The following is a 21,876-nucleotide window of genomic DNA, read 5'->3' on the forward strand; positions in this document are numbered from 1 at the left end:
ATGCCTCCTGCATCCCCACCCATGGGTATGGAACCCATTACCTAGGGAATCAAACCAGCAACCTTTCCATGCATGGGATGACACCCAACCAACTTAGCCACACTGGCCAGGGTGGCAGAGATGTTTATTTTTAGAACTAGTTTTATAGCTTCAAATGGGATGGTATATATGGAACAGATATTATGGTAGTATTTCATTTTCCTGTATTTGGGGAAGGCAATGAACTTCTGAAAACCAAAGCAAACAAAACCAGACCAAACAAAGCAAAATCCACAAAAACCTTTGGTTGGCAGGAAGGCAGGATATTAACTTGGAATCAATAAACACAGGTTTCTTACTTGAAATGTGTTTAAAATTTGTGAAGGAGGTTGGAAACCTGCCCAGATTGTCTTCTAGAAAAGCTTATTTTATAAGTGTAACCCAAATATGAATAGGAAGTCCTCATCGCCTGGAATGACCTTTATCTCCTCCTACTTCACCTATTTAATCTGCTTTATAGATTCAGCCTACCTCCTTTAGGCCTTTTTCCTAACTTCTCTCTCTCTTTCTCTTCCTTCCTCTTTCCATCCTCCCTCTCCCCCTCCCCCTCCATTTCTCCCACCTCTATTTAATAGGTTAGGCATCTTTCTTGATGTACTTATACAGTGTGCTTAATGATGGAGATATATTCTGATATATATGTTAGGTGATGTCATCATTGTGAAAACATCATAGAGTGTACTTACACAAATCTAGGAAAGGTACAGTAAAACTATGGCATGAGAGATTAAAATGATATGCCTTTGGAGTGCACTTACCATGAATGGAGCTTACAGAACTGGAAGTTGCTCTGGGTGAGTGAATGAATGAGTGGTGAATGAATGTGAAGGCCTAGGCCATTACTCTACACTACTATAGACTTCATAAACATTGTCGCACAAGCCTTCTGCCTGCTTCCTCTGACAGGGTTGGGAATAGAACACTGAAGCTGTCTGTGCTACTCCATGAATAGGGATAGGGACTGGATAGATTAGAAATATTGAGGAGAAACTGACTGGTTAAGGCATATTGCTCTTATGTGCTGTTGAGTTGGCTCTGACTGCTCGTGACCGTATAAATGAGTGCTGTCCACAATGTCCTGTCCTCAACAGCCCTGCTCAGCTCCTGCAGACTCATGCCTATGGCTTCTTTTATGAAGTCAATCCATCTCATATTTGATCTTCCTCTTTTCCTGCTGCCTTCTGTTTTTCCCAGTATCACTGTCTTTTCCAAAGAACTCTGCCTTCTCATGATGTGCCTGAAGTAGGACAACTTTAGTTTGTTCATTTTTGCCTCCAGGGATGTTAAGGGTTTAATTTTCTCTAGGACCCACTTCTTCATTTCTCTGAAAGTCCAGGGTATCTGTACAGCTCTCCCCAACACCGCATTTCAAATGAATCAAGTTTTTCCCATCAACCTTCCCTGTTCAACGTTCACATCCGTACATAGTAATAGGGAATATGAGGATGTGGAGGACCTCAGTCTTGGTCTCTAATTACACACCTTTACTCTTAGTGGCCTTTCCTAATTCTTCCTTTGCTGCACTTCCAAGTCTCAGCTTTGTCCTGAAATCCTGGCTGCAGTCTCCATCTGAATTGATGACAGAACCAAGGTAAGCAAAAATATTTAATAATTTTTATGTCAATCAAATATGTTAAAGTTGTGTGATTCTTTTGTAGTTATGATATATGTCTTCTTGATGTTCCAATGCAGTCCTTCTTTGGCACTTCTTTCATGTTGATGAGAAGTTGTTTCAAATCATCGCTACTTTTTGCCAGTAAGATGGTATCATCTGCATATCTTAAGTTATCAGTAAGGCATAGATCACCATAATAGTGATTGTCAGGAGAGAATCAAAGGTTGTCTGAGGGTCAGTCGGAATAAGAAAATCAAAATGGAGAGATAAAGGAACACAGGGGACTGTCATGGCCATGTAGTTTTGGCTGTTGTATATTGTCCTGAACCACAAATCTTTCAGTTTTTTGCAGGAAATTCAGCTCTCTCATAATCTTATGTGACCACCATCATATATGTGGTCTGTCATTGAGCAAACTGTTGTCATGTGGTGCTTGACTGTATTCCACCTCTATAATAATAAAAGCATAATATGCTAATTAGACCAGACGTCCTTCCAGACAAAGCCGGGGCTGTGATGGAAGCCCAAGTCCTGGGTGCCAGAGGGAAGTCGGTGCCAGCAGCCGGGGGAAGGAAGGCCTACTCTTGCACGAATTCGTTCATCAGGCCTTTAGCTGTTTAATAATCACTATTCCAAGTATTTGTATTTAACATTAAAGATTACAAGCCCCTGAGAGCAAGGATTATGTTTTCTTTATAGTTCATTTCCCCAGCCCCTAGCATAATGAGTGGCACAGAGAAAACATTTAATAAATGTTAGTTGAATAAATGGATGGGTAAATTAATTGCCAACTAAATTAAATGTGAGCCCTAACTGGTTTGGCTCAGTGGATAGAGCGCCAACCTGCGGACTGAAAGGTCCCAGGTTTGATTCTAGTCAAGGGCATGTACCTTGGTTGCGGGCACATCCCCAGTAGGGGGCGTGCAGGAGGCAGACGATCGATGTTTCTCTCTCATTGATGTTTCTAACTCTCTATCCCTCTCCCTTCCTCTCTGTAAAAAATCAATAAAATATATTAAAAAAAATAATAAATTACGTGTGAAATACCTCTTGACTACAAGACTATTCAACATTGTTTATTCATTCACTAATCAGCGCTTTACTGAGCACCTATTATGAGCCAGGTATTCTGCTAATGGTGGTTATGTAAACTTGAATAAAATCAATGGGTTTTTTACCATCATATGGATAAAACTCTAAATATTTCTTTTATAAGTTTAACAGTTTTGAGAGGGGATATTCTTGTTATCTCATAATTTTGACTAAAGCCTCACTCTTAAGGGAGACTACATACACATTTGTATGCAGGATGCAGGACATTCTTGAAGAATGAAAAAGCTATTGAGAGACCCTTATTCCCCCAAACCCTGTATTATTGCAGACAACTAGATATTAAAAAATAATTAATTGAAATAATGTGCGTGCCTACTCTGTAAAGGTTGTTGCCACAGGCACTGGAGTAACTTTACAGCCAGCATAGTGGAGCATCTGCTCAGGGACTGCAGTATTTATAAATTAAAATGAGTATCTATATATGTGTATGTGTGTGTTTGTGTGTGTGTAAGTGTATAGTTAATTCTTTATTTTCCATGACTCACTTTTGATCCCATTTTCTTTTCTCACTTGTCATCTATATGAGTCACATCTCTCCACAGTCAGCTGAGAGCCAACCATGTTTAATAATAGCCTAAGAAAAATACATGTAGGAAGATAAACCTGCTGATGGCAAAAAGATCACCACTATGAGTTCAGAGCCCAGTATAAAATGATTTTTGAATATGCCCTCTTTTGGGTCCTGATTATCTCTACATGCAAAGATCACTGATCAGTGACAATTTACATAGCAATAGTTTTGACCATTGATATAGAAACATAATAGCTAATAAGAATGAATAACACATTTTTAAAAACACAAACTCTTACTTTGAAAATAAATGGCTACTATTTTCATAGCAATAAGTGGTTGGAGGCTAAATATCTTACTTTTGACATTATCTGCTTACAATTTGTCACCAATACCTTAGCTATCTATTAATTGTAAAATACATGGTTGTGCATCCTGGGGTTTAATAATGGCATGGCATGCGGTGATGGCAGTAACTAATAACTAAAGAGAAATAAGCAAATGAACCAGTTTGGGAGGGAGCACAGTGTGGATTAGAATTTGTAATAGGTAAAATTGATTTGTGATTTTATAGCTGAATAAAAAGCTGTTAGTATTTTTAACAACTATATTCCAATAGAAATATGGCCCATGTATTTTGTACTATTTGTTCTAAAAAAAAAACTATCAGAGACATCTATTCTTTTCTCTTTTAGCATACTAAATCTAATATTTATCTTTGGAGGCATGGACCTGAAAAGTTTGTAGAGCTATTTTCACAGCATCCAGTCCATCTCCATTATAGCCACAGACCTTCACATGTCACCGTATCTTCCAACATAGGAAATAATGTGGACCACAATCTAATATTTCTCATCATGTGAAATGCAGCACAACTGAGAATAAGTTCAAGCCAGCAAAGATATGGGATTACATCTCAATTTTCTGGAACTGGTTTTTGGAGAGACTGCTCAACCATATGAGGCAGTATACACTGAATACTAATTTGAACTCACACTCCTGTAAAATTGAAGCCAATGCCTCAATGTACTCAGTGAAAGGGAGAAACACACATAGGTACACTTTTGGGGAGCTGGAGCATTTCACAAGTGGAGCATATATCATTACTTGCTTATGTAGTATTTACAAATGCAGAGGGCCTGCCTTACATAAAAATAGATTGTACAGCCATTATGGATTATTACTTGACTTGCCACAAAATGTCTATGTGTTACTGATATCCACCCCACACTTCTCTGTCAACCTCCCACAGTTACCAGAATGTCCACCAAGTTGAAGAATTGCACTGATCTTTCTCTAGGTAATTATGTCACTTGAAAATAGTAGTGTATCAGCCATCATGGTAAATTAAGGCATAACAAAGATTCATGTACCTCATTTACTGCACCATAATATTGTACATTCATTCTCTCTCTCTCTCTCTCTCTCTCAACTGCATAAACTTCCAGGAGCTTAATTTAAATTTTTATTAATGTAAGTGACTTTACTGAGCATACAGATCACAATTACTTCACCAATAAAATGTTGACAATACAGCATAAGTTGAATTAATCTTACTTCAATTCCTGCAAGCTTCATGGCTCATAAACAACATAATGTCAAAAGCACTCAAGCGCTTCTTAGAATTCCTGAATGTTTCTGCCTCCACTCATTTCTCCTCTCTCATAACCCTGACTCCCCTTTCCCCTAATTGATCTGATTATGAAGTTGCCCCATATCCTCAAAGCTCTAATGATCTCAAACTCAGTTCTTTGTTCTCATATTGAATTTGCATCTCCAACAGTGTCACAGACTGGTAGGTATTTCTGGCTTCCCAGAATCCTCCAGCCTACAGAACCTTTGACAAACTTCTCAGGTCACTGTTGTCAAGTGAGGAGATTTCTTACCTTTGGCAGAGATGCCCTGGAACCTGAACTCTGGGTGGTCATCGTTAAAACTGTGGTGATGCCCAGTGCGACCCTGGCAGGGGCTGCATCCATGTTTATCCAAAAGGAGACCCAGGACAAAATGACTATCAAGAGACTGGGGATGTACATCTGGATCAAATAATATCCCATCTGGCGTTCCAAGTGAAACTTAACCTCAATACAGGTAAACTTTCCTGGAAGGCAAGAAATGATTACTTAAAATCCAATTAGAATTTATCTTTCCTTTTAGACTCGCACTTTATTTTTTTTAAAAAAAGAGTATTACAGATGGATTTGAAAGATTTTACAAGATGCTCGCTCTACGTAAGCAGTTGAACTCTTTTCCTACTTAACCAGTAATAGAAATGACAGTGCAAGAATGAGTGATCTAAAGAGTCACTGGACCAAAACCATGTGGGTTTATTAATTTTCAAAATCTGTGCCTTTTTGAAGCTTATTTTGATAGAGTTTCAGAATTTGCAAGACTGTCATATATAATATGTAACCCACAGAATATATGTATAGTATATAGTATACAGCATAACATATATAATATATAACATGTAATATGTAGCATTTGAAACCATTCTCTCCAAAGTTGTAAAGCTCACATGGGCCTCCCAAAGAATTTGAATAATTGTGTACTTATTTTTGTGTTATCAATAGCAAGAGAAAAATATATATTTGTATCAGCCATGCATATAATCTAGTCATTGTAAACATTTCTAGCCTTTTGGGTAATTGCTTGAGGACATTTAGAATATTCTTAGAATCTGTTTACAATGTTACACTCCCTATAAAAAGAGTGCATATAAAGATATTAAAACTTTTGAAATACTATTAAGAAATAGATGTTCCTTCTCCTTTCCACACTTCCCCTCTTTAATCGGCTTGACATTAGAGCTCCAGAAGGTAATTTGGCTTAGTCCAGACAAATTATAAGAGGTAGGGTTGGACTCTTCTTTGTCAGGAAGAACACCTTGGAATTATGTTTTAGTTACTTGAATAGGAAGCACTGTTGACTGCTAAAACAAGTTTTCATGGGCCATTTTACTCACCAAGGGACCTGGAGCAGTCACTGAACAAACTATCATGTCTAGATTGCCTACCTATGTTCAGCTTGTGTGGTATCAAAACTGGGACATGCGTATGAAAAGCCATCAACTTTACTGGGCAGGCATAATCTCCCAGGTAACAACAGATGCCCACTGTTGCTACTGACTCAAATTCTCCCCCTGCCCCCCCTCCGCCATGTGTCTGTCAACACTACTGACAATGCATGTCTTTAGAGCCAGCTGAATTCCTGCCAGCTGATTTTCATCCAAACTCCTATTATTGTTCAGTCCTGGGGAGCACAACAGCTGTGCTTCTGGGTTACTACGACCTATGTTATTATTCCTCTCTTCTACTAAGACAGAGAGTGAAAATTGACTTGGGGGTCCCATGTCAAAAGTGGATGCCAGGAACTGGCCAGAATTTATACACTTCCTGCACCACTTACAAGGTCCTATACACTGGTTCTCAGACTCATTTGACAGCAGATGGTCAGCAAGAGAACAGTAAATGATTCCCAAATCTCTTTACTTATCTCTCTGTTTTGGAGAAATTTTCTGTTGTGCTCACTGACCTATTCCAGAGGGTATAGGTATCTTATCTTGGCGGGGCGGGGCGGGGTGGGGGTGCGATGGAGTCAAGTCCAGGCCTTTTGCTCTTGTAGCTCCATTTTCTTGGTAAAAACGCAGCAATTAAGGTGATGGGATATATAACCCAAGCTGCAGATGGAGCCCACTTGGGTTTAGCAGCTGAAAGAAAACTTACCAGTGTTGTAGTGTTTTGTGCAGTAGCCGAGTTCCTTCTCTTCTTTTAAAATAAACTGAGGAAGGGTCAATCCTTCAGCCACTTGTACTGGACCATCACTTAACCACTCAAATATCAGGTCATTCATTGTGTATCCAACTGAGATAAACAAATCACAGTGAAAAATTGAATGCATCTTTCCAAGAAACCTTGAAAGGCTAGCCATGTAAAGAAACAAACAAGAAAATTGTCTAAGCAGATACATGCTCAATCAGTTTAAGAGCATTTTTAATAAAATAGCTGCAATCATCATGACAAGTACATGTCTTTGTAGTCAACAAAATTGAAGATAACAAGCTATTTCTGAATGATTTATTTCCATATAATGAGAGAATGGAATCTATGAAGTCCATTTTCGTCACTAAATTTTTCTGAAGAACAAATAAACAAATATAAAAACCCATTGGAGACTATCTTTACTTGAAAGAGCTCTGTCTGTGACAATCCAATAAGACCGTGCAATTCATGGTGCTAATATTAGTATTTAAAATGAAAAAACTTTTTTTAAGAAATGAGAATGAATTCATCATAGGCCTAAAGCATTCCCATTGCCACTCGGCCCCTCTCCTAGGGTCTATTAACTTTGTTTTCAGAAAGCTTATGTTAAAGTTCTTATGGTCAGTCCTTAGTTACTTTAGCATGTGGGAAAATCTAGAGAGAGGTAACCTAATAAGAAGTTGTAGAATATGCAAATCAAGCATATTCATTTGTTCTAGTGTCTTGCAAAATGGGTCCACTCATCACAATGATTAATATGAAGTAATTTATCTATATGTACATTCTCTATATGTAATGTCATATTGTTATATGACTCTTGAACCACCCAAAGTAAGATTGTTATCAGTTAACTAAACCAAAGTTAGTTCTTAGTCTCCAAGCTCCTTGTTAACTAGGTCATTATCTATAAAGTGCTCTGGATCTTTTAAAGCCCCAGAAATGAAACTGCTCTTCCTTCAGATGCTATTTCTCTCTCCTCTCCCTTTGTGATATTTGAACACTAAAATTAGAGTGAAGAGTACAAGGAATATTATGTGAGGTTTTGATTAATCAATAACGTCAGCATGTTTATTAAGTTTATAGATTCTTATCATTGTTTACTACAACTTAGTGACTCACCAAAGCTACTCAGAATCAATGTTCATGTCAATTAGAATCTACTTTCCTCTTTCTTTGGACCACTTCTTCATTCAAAGCCAAAAATAATATGGGAAGCAAGGGATTACAAAACAAGGAATTGCAACAGAGAGAATGGCCAACCCTATTACAATGCTATATGAGTAGTTGGGTATCTCCAATAAATACAAGAAGATCATCAAACACCCCATATCCTTGTCTGGTGAGCTTCTTGCTGGCCACCATGATAATAGTCTTGTCAGTTACCCTGAAGACCCAGCCTGGAGCAGACAGACCAGGTAAAGAGGTGGGGAAGGAGGAGGTAATATGAGGGTAGAAAAGTAGAGAGTGATTTCTGTCCTTCATATTCAAAGTTAGTGGTAAACACATTACTTCTTCTTTGATTTTCTACTTCTAGGTCCTGCAAAGACCAACCATATATTTACTAATTGGAGTTTTTTAAGCCTTGGAGGAGCCTCAAATGGCAACTCTGGTTGCTGATTTATAGAGAACATAAGTGTTGGGCTGAGGCAGGGGTGAGTTTGGAGCAGTAGAGAAGATATGAAGAAGGAATCATTATGTAAGAAATAGTTTTTTCTTAACTTTCTTCTCAAGAGAAGAGGTTATGGGGGGGAGAATACATAAAGTTTATTGTCAATCAGAAATTCTCATTTTATCCCTGACAACTTTTTTTAAAACAAAGACATTTTATTAGTTTGTTTATTTCTGTAGGAAGTTTCAAGGGAAATCATGGTGATTTTAAATGATCAGAAGGAAACCCTGTCACTGACTCTTTTTTTAAAAAAATAGTTGATATCTTTTGTATTTATTACTTTTCTAAACCAAGAAGTTAAAAGTATTTCCTTGCTCTTGCCTCATTAAATCTTCTAACGTCCCCATATGTCAGTAGGACTTATTATTCTCTACATTTTACAAACAGAGAAACTGTCAGAGCAAGCCAGAAAAAAATTCATGTGTCTTGACTGAACATGCCATTACCTTGGAGGCATTAGCAGCTTATGGCATGTGTCAAAGATTTCAGTGGCATCACGGCTGGGGCATAAAGGGGACTAAGTAGATAGCATTTCTCTACTTTCTTCATCATGCTTTTATGTGTCCACTGCCTATCTAAAGGATATGCACATCTCCCACTGGGGATGTGCCCGCAACAGAACCAAGTGCCTTTGACTGGAATCGAACCTGGGAGCCTTCAGTCCGCAGGCTGATGCTCTATCCACTGAGCCAAACCAGTCAGGGCAGGAGATGCCTCATCTCATATCATCTCAGGCCCCTCAGTTTTGCATCCTCCTCTGACTAAGTCTCTTGTATCTTGTCCTTAAATCAATTATCCCTCCCTGCCAAAATTCCTTTGGGGGTTATGGGCTATATGAGCATAAGATAGACATATAATTTTCTGATTAGAGAGCAATTCATTATAGAGATTGAATGAATCATCTTAATTTTCTGAGGAGATATTTTCATTTCAAAAAATAGCTTACTCAATCAGGCTTTTTTTGAGGAAAGTGAGTTATTTGGCATTTTACTTTGGAAGATTGTCTATTAGGTATCAGATATGCACACACACTTTTGCTTGCCCTTTCATTAGGACCTTGGGAGTTGGTAAGTAGGTAGAGAATGAGACTTATGGGTCTTTCTCCTTAATGACACACTAAAAGAACCAGGTTATTGATTAAAACAAGGAGGCAGTCATTTCAACAGCAGTGACTTACAACTCTCCAGCTGCATTGTACATGTCTGGACATCCATTGGAAAATTCTTCAAGTCCATGGGACAGGATAAGGTCAAAGTGAGCCTTAGCAAAAAAAAAGTTATAGAAAATAAAAAAGTAAGTGTTTTAAATTTGTGAGGTGTGATTCTTGAGAAACAAACCAAAAATACATTTGATATTAAAACAAAGTGACTGATTTAAATAATGAAATCTAAGCTCACACACAGGTCAATACTTTTTATTTTTTAAGTTTACCATTATAGGTAAATTTTAAAAATAATGTACAGTTTTACTATAACCCCTTACTTTCTATTTCCCATCTTCCAATCTCTGACTCCTACCTCCCAGTGGCACTGGACACAAGCTTATTTTAGGATCAGCAAGAGCACTGAGAAATACTATAATGAGGAAAATGGGTTCTTACCCATACTGCTGTCCAAAATACATAAAGTTTATACTGTTTTAGATTTATACTTTGGACAGGTGGGCTTTGCTTCAATGACAATAAAGGATGTGATAAGCATATTTGGTTGTGATTGAGCATTGGTTCTCCTTCCAACAAATGAGCATATTTAACTTCAATGTCTTTTCATTTGATAATCTATGTGGGTGGGTTAACAATATATTGCAGCATTCCTTCTAGAATTTTGACAAATCTGGAGCATGTAATCCTTGAGCTGAAAGAAAAACATTTAAGGATAGTGGCTTTCCATAGTCTTCACATCTCTGCACCCAAGAGGGCTACTCTGCTCCCCTTTTCCTTAACTTTTCTGAGCTCCAGCCAGCAATGATCAAGCCTTATATCATCAGGATATTGTTTGAGCCGCCATCTCTTTTGCACCATTTCATTCATTCATTCATTCATTCATTCATTTTTGTTAATCCTCACCCAAGGATATTTTTTCCATTGATTTTTAGAGAAAGTAGAAGGGAGAGGTAGAGACACACAGAGAAACATTGATGTGAGAGAGACACATTGATTGGTTACCTCCTACATGCACCTGACTGGGGCTGGGAGTCCAGACTGAAACCAAGGTATGTACCCTTGACCAGAATCAAACCTACAACCCTTCAGTTCCAGAAGCTAATGCTCTGTCTACTGAGCCAAACCAGCCAGGGCTACCATTTCCCTTTTTTTTAGTCCTCAGTGAGCTGGTGCTTACCTATTGCTCTTTAATTTTTCTATACCTCAGTGATTCAAGAAGGAAATTAAGGTAGAGAATTAGCATATCTGAGTTCCCTTACCAGTATTGCTTCAAACTATCTCTGTCCCCTAAGCAAGACCTTAAACTTGATAAACATTCATCTCCTTATCAAATGATGGGATAGGATAAAATAATGTTTATTTCCATTTAGCACCAATACTAGAATCCCTGTTATTCCAAAGTTCACAGCTCCAGTCCTATTTATTTTCTCTAAGAACTCTTTTATATCTGTAGATCCCTTTGATTCTGGCACTACAACCGAAACTCTCCCTTGCTGGCATGCTCATTCTCACTCTCTCCTACTGGTCCTCTTCTCTTTTCCCCCTCTGTTTCATTTTGTACATTCTATATAATATGAAACACAAAGTAGTGGCATATACTTCAAAGAAAGTAAAGATTTGGGATCTGAAGTGAGATTAGACAAAGAATCTATGCTGACAATCTTCAAACTTGTTAAAATACAACAGTGATTAGGAAAAGCAAGATACAAAACAGTGCAGTGTGACCTCAATTGTGTAAAAATATATTCTTATTCTTGGAGATAAGTACAACACTATATTAAGAGTAGATATTTTTGGTTTTTAGGATGATTCATATTTTGTTTTTACTTTTTCTGAATTATCTATTTTGACACATGTAGGTTATTTGAAGATGTCTTTCATGTAATTAAACATGTCTTCAAACAATACCTGAAAGGTAAAATTATAAAATTCTGTCTTATTCAGTAACCTTCTGCTACTGCTATTGCTATAATATTTTTATTATTATTTAAATTTTGCCATAAACATACAGTATTTTACCTCCATTGCTAAATAAGTTACCTAGCTTCTGTGGGCTATTCTGAGAACACAAATACCATGTCTCTAAAGGGAAAAAATAGATTTTTGAGTTATCAACAACTGACTTAACATTTTAGGAACAATAATTTTTGTCAGTCATGGATTTCATTTAGAGATATAGATATGTAAAATTTTTTTCCAGCATAGGAGACTTTATTTTTTTTTTGGAAAGCACAGTTTTATTGAGATTAATGACATGGATTCTTTTAAATAAAAGTAGAGTAAAGGGATCAAAATGAAAATCTCTAATAATCAATTTAAAAAACCTGACACTTTGTAAAGGGGTAAGAACCGCAAAAGAATCCATGACTTTTTAAAACTGTTATTAACTCAAGGAGAATCTATTTATTCTTTCCTATTTTTTAAGAGAAAATACTTTCATCAAACAAAAATAAGTTCATTATAGAAAAATAATCAGTGAGCATGTACATAATTTAAGTGAATCAAACCCAGAAAAATCTATAAATTTCTTATGAGAAATTAGAAAGTAATAATAGTGGAAATAAATACAGTTTTACAAGCATGTAACATGGAATTCAACTCTATTTTGTTTGCTATTGGAAACAACCCAATTTTAATATTCTCAATCGTAGGTTTGCTGAATATGACTCTTTTGTGAGGTGAAATTTTCACATTTATTTAGGGAGCAGAAGCCACACACACAATTATTTCTGCCTTTGTGGCAGATCTAACAATCCTACAGAGATCCAGAATTCTTGGGGTGAACTATTACCAGCATGGAATACCCTATTGAGAGAAATTCCCAACAAGCATGAAACTGTCTCTGAATTTTGGCTCAGCTGAGAACTCAGCGGGTATTTCCCTTTCTCCTTATTTGTTTTCTAATTTCCTTTCTAGATGGGTTTAGTATTGGAACCCAATGGGTGCCAATAACAAGGAGGCAAGTTAACAGCTCCATGGTGTGCTAAATCATGTAATCAGTTGAGCAAATGGGAAGCAATTGTAGGGATCTAAATCAGTCCCTTCACAGGCTGGAGAGCCCGTAGTTTATGATGTTTAGTTTACTATACATCTGCAGGCCTGAAATGCGGGCTTGCCCTTTATTTTTTCTTCCTTTTTCATTGAAGTTACTATAAGACACAGTGAAATTATACAAATATTAAGTTGTACCGTGATGACTTTTTATATCTCTATCCACCCACTTAACAAGCACCCAGATCCAGTTTTAGAATATTTCCATCACCCCAGAACATTCCCTTGTGCTCTCTTTCCAGTCAAGAACCTTCAAAAGTAACCACCACTGCTTTTCTTTATTTAAGCTATTCTTTTATTTAAAAGTAGTTTTGGGTAAAATGAACTTAATATTTTGTACAGATGCAGAAATTGCATCAAATAAGATGGACACATACAGCATCACACTAAAATGTGAACAATTTTTATCTGCTTTACTCTGGATCTCCATCTATTTTTGGTGGGTCTCACAAAGTATTTTAATTGAGATCCAGGCTGTTTGCTGGCAGACACTGCCTAGAACATGTCAGATTTGCTCTCTCATCTTTTTTCATAATCTAAAATATTAAGGCCATTGCACCTGAGAGCAGTGAGCTGAGGCTGCCCATCTTCCATTTGATTTTTGTTAAAGAACTCATTTCCTGAAGCATTATCACACATCCCCCCACTGTCATTGTGGCCAACATACAAGCTACGGTTTGTACAAGGGAAGGAATATAGTTTTCTTACAGGGAGGCCCTGCTTCTTTACTGAGAGTAAGAGGCTGAGCAAACATTTCAGTTTTAAAGGCAAGAGAACAAAACAAAGTCTGCCAAAATTTCACTTCCCTTCCTTACTACTCTCCTATTCAGTTCACCTTGATCATAAACCAGTTCTTGGCTTTATACCTTGCTTAAAGTTTAAATGATTAATAGATGCAGATATTGTAAATCATTTCCATTCCTTTTAGTTTTTAAAATCAAATATTATATTTTTATTTACTTATTTGTCCCCTATTACAATGCAAGATCCACACGGGCTGGGACTCTGTTCTTTACCACCTAAAACAGTGGTTGGCACAGAGTAAGTAGTCCATAGATATTTGTTTACCAAATGAATGAATTAGTGTTCTAAAACTCTGCCGGAGAATTTCAGACTTTTATCCTGCAGAAATGGGAAAGGATTAGGGATTTAGGAGAGAGGAGCCTGGGCATCAGAGCCCATAGAGTGTTGCCAAATTACAAGACAAGCACAGGAAGCCAGCAAAACTTGCCTGGCCTCTTCTCTAAGTTGCTAACAAATTGCCACTAGAAATAAAGCAAATCAAGGTGAAGGAAAGCCAGAAAGCTCCATCCACCTGTCCTTGAGCCTTGGTCTGGTGGCTAGGCCCATGGCCAGGCAGGACTGTTTTCACGTTGTTAGAATGATTCAAATTAATTATTTAACTTTACAACATTATGGTGGACAGAGGCACCTGGATTCATAAAGGAACTACTAGTTCATAAGAAACTTAGTGGTATTGGAATTGGGAGTCAATTACAAGTGAAATGTTCTTGAGGAAAAGAAAACCATTTGAAGAGAAAAACAAATTTTCAGAAAGACACATTTTAATGAGTGATTGGCTTGCCTGTAACAAAGATTGCCAGTGTACTATTTTGGGAGAGTTAATTCTAATGGTTAGAGTAGTCTGTCTTATTTGGAAAGTAAGAACAAGAGGGAGCTTCTGTGTTTTGTTCAGGAAACGCAAGAGAGTCTCGAGCAGGGGCCCTCAAACTTTTTAAACAGGGGGCCAGTTCACTGTCCCTCAGACCGTTGGAGGGCTGGACTATAGTTTAAAAAAAAAAAACTATGAACAAATTCCTATGCACACTGCACATATCTTATTTTGAAGTAAAAAAACAAAATGGGAACAAATACAATATTTATACGTGCATGTGGCCCGCGGACCGTAGTTTGAGGACCCCTGGTCTCGAGTATATTGCTATTGTATCTTTGTTTGGGGACCACATTTAGCACATTCTATGCGGCATGCTATATAAACCCTCAGCAGTTTGTGGAAATCAAAGGGGGTAGGACCTATGGTGCTCTTTTACGATTAAAATACTTAAGTAAAAATTAAAAAGTGATGATGATGATGATGATAGTATTAATAATCATAATTCTGCTCAAGCACTCTCATTACTTTACAATCATGGAGTACCATCACACAAGGCAGATAGTATTCTTACTGTTTTTGAGATAAGCAAATTGAAGAGATTAGCCATTTTCCCAACGTCACAAGTAAGTGAACAGAGTTGAATTTGAACCTAACTTTAAATGATGTCAAAGTTCATTTATTACAGTGATGGCGAACCTTTTTTTTTTTGTAAAATATATTTTATTGATTTTAGAGAGGAAGGGAAAGGGTGAGAGAATCAGAAACATCAGTGATGAGAGAGAATCAAGATTTATATTTTTGATATTTATTTTATATATTTAAATGCCATTTAACAAAGAAAAATCAACCAAAAAAATGAGTTCGCGTGTCATCTCTGACACGCATATCATGGGTTCGCCATCACTGATTTATTATTTCCCACTCTACCACATTTCCTCCTTAGTAAAAGAATTGATTGCTAATTTATCATCCTGTCTTGTCTATGAAGTCAGCAGAGTGGATTGTAGACACCTTAGTTGTCTTGTACCTGCTCAGGGATACCCCTTTCATTTTTCTTTCAGTGTCCAGACTTCTCATGACTTGTCATTTTTAAAAACCCCTCCAACCTTCCCTAGCAGCCTCACAGAGTACATTCACTGTGGATCCAGGGAACTGATTGGTTGACCCAGCTTGCTCTTAAAGTGCTATTTGACCTTGCCTGGCTGGCAAGGCTCAGTGGTTGAGCATCGTCCTATGAACCAGGAGATCATGGTTCAATTCCTGATCAGGACATATGCCCAGGTTGCAGGCTCAATTCCCAGTGGGAGGCATGCAGGAGGCAGCCAATCAATGGTTCTCTCTCATCATTGACGTATCTATCTCTCTCTCCCTCTCCCTTTCTGAAATCAATAAAAAAAATATTTGGAAAAAAAGAGCTCTTTGATCTTGACTAAATCTCTGGGCCCAAAACCTCATGCTGTTCAACATTTATCTGATGCTAAACTAAGTGAAGGTGACCAGCTTAAAGGATTTCCTCTCATAGGTGAGTTCTCACACTTTAAATATGATGAAAGCCTTAAGTGCAAGTTATAATACTTCTTAATTTAGGCATTTTTTGGCACTCTGGGTGTATAGGTGAGATATTTATTGCCCTGATATGGCTTTGTCATCCAACATCCTATAACACAATCCACTCTTTCTTCAATAACTTAAGGACAGCCTTTCTCTACAATGTAGGTCTGTTGAATCTTTCCTCTCAGTTGTACCTTGAAATTTCTGAACCATATGACATGCTAATGTCAGAGATTTGCAGAATGCATCAAATATTGAACAAGAATGTCATCTTAACCCATCTAGACCTTATGTGAAATTAGCCTGGGGGCAAGTTAGAAGTCAAGCTAAAAGTGCATCATTAATATAACTCACACATGGAAAGAGGGATGGAAAAGTTAGGGAGTCAGTGGATTAAAAGGCACTGCCAGGATGGTTGTCTGATCAAGACAGCCTTTAACACAGTGGATTTCAAACTCTGGTGGATATAGTGCTATCTGAAGGGCTAGGTGGGAATTCAGATTCCCAGGCCCTCTTGATAAGCAGCCCAGGTAGCACTGATAATGGTATCCTGGAGCACATTTTAAGAAGCACTTTTTCAGCCCAGCTGGTGTGGCTCCATGTTTGAATGTGAACCTATGAACCAGAAGAACATGGTTTAATTCCCGATCAGGGCACATGCTTGGGTTGCGGGCTCGATCCCTAGTGTGGGGTGTGCGGGAGGCAGCTAATCAGTGATTCTCTCTCATCATTGATGTTTCTATCTCTCCTTCTCCCTCCCTCTCTCTAAAATCAATAAAATTATATTTTTAATGTATATACATATATGCATAGCCCACGGACATAGACAAGAATGTGAAATATGTAATTATATCTATATCTATATCTATCTATAGGTAGAGATAGAGATAGAGATATTAAAAGCACTATTTCAAGCATGCTCTAAGGGATGACTTTTAATTACTGTCTAAAACAATGACTTTCAACCTTTGTTATCTCATGGCATACGAAAATTAATTACTAAAATTCTGTGGCACACCAAAAAAGCATATATATTTTTTTACTGGTCTGACAAAGAAGAGTTATCATGTTGATTCATTCGCACCAGACGGCCATTGTTGTATTGGCTGTTGACATTTTTTTATTTGACAGTCTGAGGGAAAACAGGTCAGTGCCCCTGACTAAATAGTCAGGTATTACATATTTTAAAGATTCTTGTGGCACAATGGTTGAAAATCAATGGTCTCCATGATAGACTAACAGTGGTTCTCAACCTTCTGGCCCTTTAAATACAGTTCCTCATGTTGTGACCCAACCATAAAATTATTTTCGTTGCTACTTCATAACTGTAACATTGCTACTGTTATGAATCATAATGTAAATACCTGATATACAGGATGGTCTTAGGCGACCCCTGTGAAAGGGTCGTTCGACCGCCAAAGGGGTCGAGACCCACAGGTTGAGAACCGCTGGACTAAAAGAAGACAATATTGAAATAGAAAGAGGATTAAGGAAAGGCTCCGGAATTTTTCAGTAGCACTAGCCCTCTCTTGAGAAATACTACTTTCTACTCGAAACCAGGGAAGACAATTAGGCTCAAGGAGGCTTCTAAGTGACTGGACTCAGGACTAATGACAAGGGGGAATAATCAAGAGCCTTGGTCACAATGGAGAGGCATTCTTTAAAGTCAGGGCAGTGAAACCAAGGTTAGTCCACTGGCAACCAAGAATATGGTGGGTGTGCCTAGAAAACTGGGATAGCTGCGAAGAGAGATGGGAGGACATCTGCCAGGTGCCACAGATAGGAAACTAAACCAGAATGCCGATTAACACATGTGAGTGTGCAAAGATAGGCAATGGAACTCTACTTAGGGCAGTGGCAGTGCATCAGGGCACTGTCTCTGATCTCTGAGTAGAAAATCAGCTATGGAGAAACTTCAGAGGCAGTTAGGGAGATGGCTGCAACATGCATTGGGTTAGACTCAACTGAAAATTTACAAAAGCTTATGGTGCTAGTCAGGGATGAGGGCAGAATACACAGGAGGACCAGTTCCAGGTTCTTAGTGAGGAGGAGTTAGTGTTAAACAGAACTCTGCCTAAGTTGTAATCTAGTACATCTATTCAGCAAATTTTGGCAAGCATTTATTGGGTGTCATGCATATAAGATACTTGAAAGAACAGTTTCTCTCATGAAGTAGATCATAGTTTAATATCAATATATTAATAAGATATGTTATATGTTAATATATTATTTTAAAGAAATATATCTCAATACTTGTTAAAGTTGTTTTCGAATCCCCATTTAAAGAATCCTTCCAAGATAGATAGATAGACAGATAGATAGAACTGTTAACAATAATTATAGCTAGAAAAGTTGGGGAGGGAGAATTTGTGGCAAAGATAAGAAAGGATTTCTAATTTTTTTCCTTCTAGGTATTTATTCTCTCTTCATGTTTCTATATATATATTCATATATTTACTACTTGCTTTATTAAAATCAAACAGATCAACAACATACACACATACAAAAAATCCTCCCAGATTATGTAAATCAGACACATGAACTGAATCAAGAAAAGGACTTTTAATTATTCCCTTGGTGCCTACATAAGGGCTCACACTGATTGGGTAAGTAGATAATCTACCCATACAGATCTAGATCCCGAGAGAACCCTTTTGGTTTATCAGGGAAGTATGACTTTTCATAATCATTTGAAGTTCCTGAATCAACACACATGGTACCCACAAAACAATCTTGATCCATGGAAAGCAAAAACCAAGTTTGGCTAGACAGGCAAAAAATGAAAATCTTAAGCTCGTCTTCTGAAAGCTCTGTAATTAAATGACTTATTTGAAGTCACTCATCATATAAAGCATAGAGCAAGTCCTGCTCACTCTGGCCTTGAGCTGTGCACCTGGCTCATAGGCAGGCTCAGATGTGGCTATACTTAGGAAGGCTTTCCATATAAGTAAAGGTTGAAAATTCATGCTGTGTAAATTATTAGGAGTTCCAGGAAGATCACAATGCATGTCCTTGCTCAAACACCTTTCAACTCTTAGCTGCTATATATAATCAACTAATAGACATTTAACTAAAAGCCCCCATGACTATTAAGATGCAAATCTAGGAAGATAATTGTATTTCAAGAACTGTTAGTCATTTCCTCCTTTGTGTATATGAGTTGATAGATTCCCAGATTCCCTAGTGTTATTCCCAAGAGCTGACTTTGATACTGAGAATAGCAAACAGAAGGGCGATACTGGATGAAAAACAGGGTTCAGAACAGTGTGGCAATGGCACCAGAGATAAATTATTTTTTCAATATTGTCTCAGGCTGAACCTAAGCCCCAAGTTGGTATTAACTGTACAGTTAGACTATCCTCTTAGATAATTCCAAATAAGAAAATATAAGACCTGTTTTTCCCTGTTGACCTTGGGATTTGGAGAAGATGAATGGCAACACTGATGATTCATCAGCTATTCTACTCCTCTCCACTGACTAAAATGCCAGTGGCTAACAAGGAAGGTCCATATTTAGCAAATATTATAAAGGCATAGCAGAAAATACCCATATGCATTGAGCAGTACTAGCTGGGAAGGACAAAAATACAATATCTTCTCCCATCTGTGCCTGATCCCTTCAGAAAATTTGCACATCTATGGTTGGCCCATCTTAATTAAGTCCAAATATGGATAAGATTCAACTTGGAGTCTAACCAATAAAAATGTAGCTAAAACTTTTCCAAATGCTTTGATTTTTCCTGAACAAAAATGTTTTGAAGGTGTTGAATTGGAGAGAGCTAAAGTGAACATCACCAGAATGAAGAGCTCATATTACCAAAGATTTAAATAACCAATACTGCTCCCATTTTAGTTACATTTTAAATTTCACAGTCATTTTATTTCTAGTATTGTTTATACATCTGAACATTCATGAAGGTGAAATGTTATTAGCTTCACATTAAAATAATGATTGATTTATCCATTCCATGATCACTATGTGTCAAATTTTATAGATATTTAACTGTGGTATTGAAGTGAAGTAAGAAAGAAAAGCACTGTATAGCAATTTTCTTAACATTTTATTTGGGATTATTTTGCTGGCAAAACAGAAAGAGAACAAGCACTGTGCACTGAAAATGTGGCTTTAAGAAAACTAAAGTAACTTTATGTCTGCTGACAGCTGAAAGTAAGATTGTATTACTTTGCTGGTGTTTTGTGCATTGAGACTTCTATTGTAGTAACTGGCAGAGACTTGGTGGCCATGTTTCTGGTGGCAAAGGTTGGAGAAAGAGCAAAGTCCTGGTTAGATGGTAGGATGCTCCATCCTTTATTAGATAACACATTAAAATTAGGCACAATTATTCAGTTTACTCTTAACAAGCAGATAAAGAGGAGGCTCAAGCATTATCAGGAAGAAGATGCAACTTTCATTTCTATTATGAGCTACATGCTTCCCAAAGGAAGGAAACTCAAGACAAGGCAACCCATGTGCTTGGAACTAAGCATGGGTGGCCAGTTGAGTGGGGTGTAATAGGTACCGAATAAAGAAATGTCCATGTGTATGGGTTAGGAAGAATAGAGAGAACTATTTAAAATGAAACATCAAATAAAACATTTGTTTTATTGTCCTTTAAAAGAAATGATCAATTAGATATTGGATGGGCCAGCTCTGAATGTGGGCTGTGTGTGGAACTTCACATAATTATATATGTCCTTAATTGTCTTTCAATGACTGTCCAATGATAAATGTTGTATCCTCTTCAGGGCAGATGTTGGTTTGTAATTTTAAATGTCACAAGCCAAGATATGCTGGGCTTTGAGGATGGACAATTTTTTTTCCATTTTAAAATGGAGCACCTTTCATTTGGGTTATGTGCTATGAGAATGTGCTAAAGTAATTCATGTGTCTCATGAGAGCCATAGTGTGTTTATTTTGGGATTAATGCCATCCAGGGAGCCTTTCAAAAGCAGCACTCTGGGCCAGGGAGAAACCCATGTCAACATAAGTTGTGCAGGCTCACCAGGACCTCTGAATTTCCTTTGGCTTCCTGCCACAAGAAAATTCAGATAATGAGTAATAGCAAATTAGCCCTTCAATTCTGCTGGCTCAAATCTGCCCTGTGATTTCCTTTAGCCTACATATCCAGGTAACAATTGTTTCAGCCAACCTTTTTGTATAATTGTCTAACAGTATATGAACATATAATTCATGAACACATTCTAAAATATCTCCTGGGTACTCTGACTGGTTAAATAAGGGGGTACAAATGATCTAAATTTTAATTGTAAAATTTCTCACTAAGGGGTCCAGTATTGAGTACCTGTCTATATGTAAACTCTATGTTAAATGCAGGTAGCCCAATCTTCACTACCCCACTCCAGAATTAGATTCCTCTCCTCAGGAATTGGATATTCAGTTTGGGAGAACAAGGTTCAAAAATCCCAAAATAGTTTGAGGTAGGCTCCTTAAATTTAAAACCTCTTCTTGATGACTTCCAAGATATAAGGGACATGAAGGACCTATTCTTATTTCCTCATCCAGAAGGAATTCTGTGGTTTGGGAAGGAGAAGATAATTTTGAATTATCTATATTCTATCTAATAAAAGAGAAACATGTAAATTGACCATCCCTCTGTTACACTCACCAGCCAATCAGGAGTGAGTATGCAAATTAACTTGACAAAAATGGGTTAATTTTCATACACAGGTACAAGCGGTCTGGGCCCCCAGAACATCCTCGGGACCCAGGCCACTCCTAGCCTGAGGCATGCGTGTAGGCCAGCCATGGGCAAACTACGGCCCACGGG

The 21,876-nt window shown here is 37.5% G+C and overlaps 1 protein-coding gene across 3 annotated transcripts in view; it reads right to left on the reverse strand.

Moving 5' to 3' along the window:
• Positions 1-21,876, reverse strand: part of GLRA2 (glycine receptor alpha 2) — a 179,559-nt gene that overhangs the window by 106,545 nt on the left and 51,138 nt on the right. For all 3 annotated transcript variants that reach the window (XM_006759065.2, XM_006759066.2, XM_015560871.1), the window contains 3 exons: positions 9,886-9,968; positions 7,004-7,141; positions 5,165-5,379 (listed from right to left, as the gene is read on the reverse strand). In XM_006759065.2, coding sequence (XP_006759128.1) covers positions 5,165-5,379; positions 7,004-7,141; positions 9,886-9,968 — 436 coding nt within the window. The remainder of the gene's footprint in view (positions 1-5,164; positions 5,380-7,003; positions 7,142-9,885; positions 9,969-21,876) is intronic.

Source organism: Myotis davidii, unplaced genomic scaffold (assembly GCF_000327345.1).
Source record: "Myotis davidii unplaced genomic scaffold, ASM32734v1 scaffold216, whole genome shotgun sequence".
Classification (NCBI taxonomy): Eukaryota; Metazoa; Chordata; class Mammalia; order Chiroptera; family Vespertilionidae; genus Myotis; species Myotis davidii.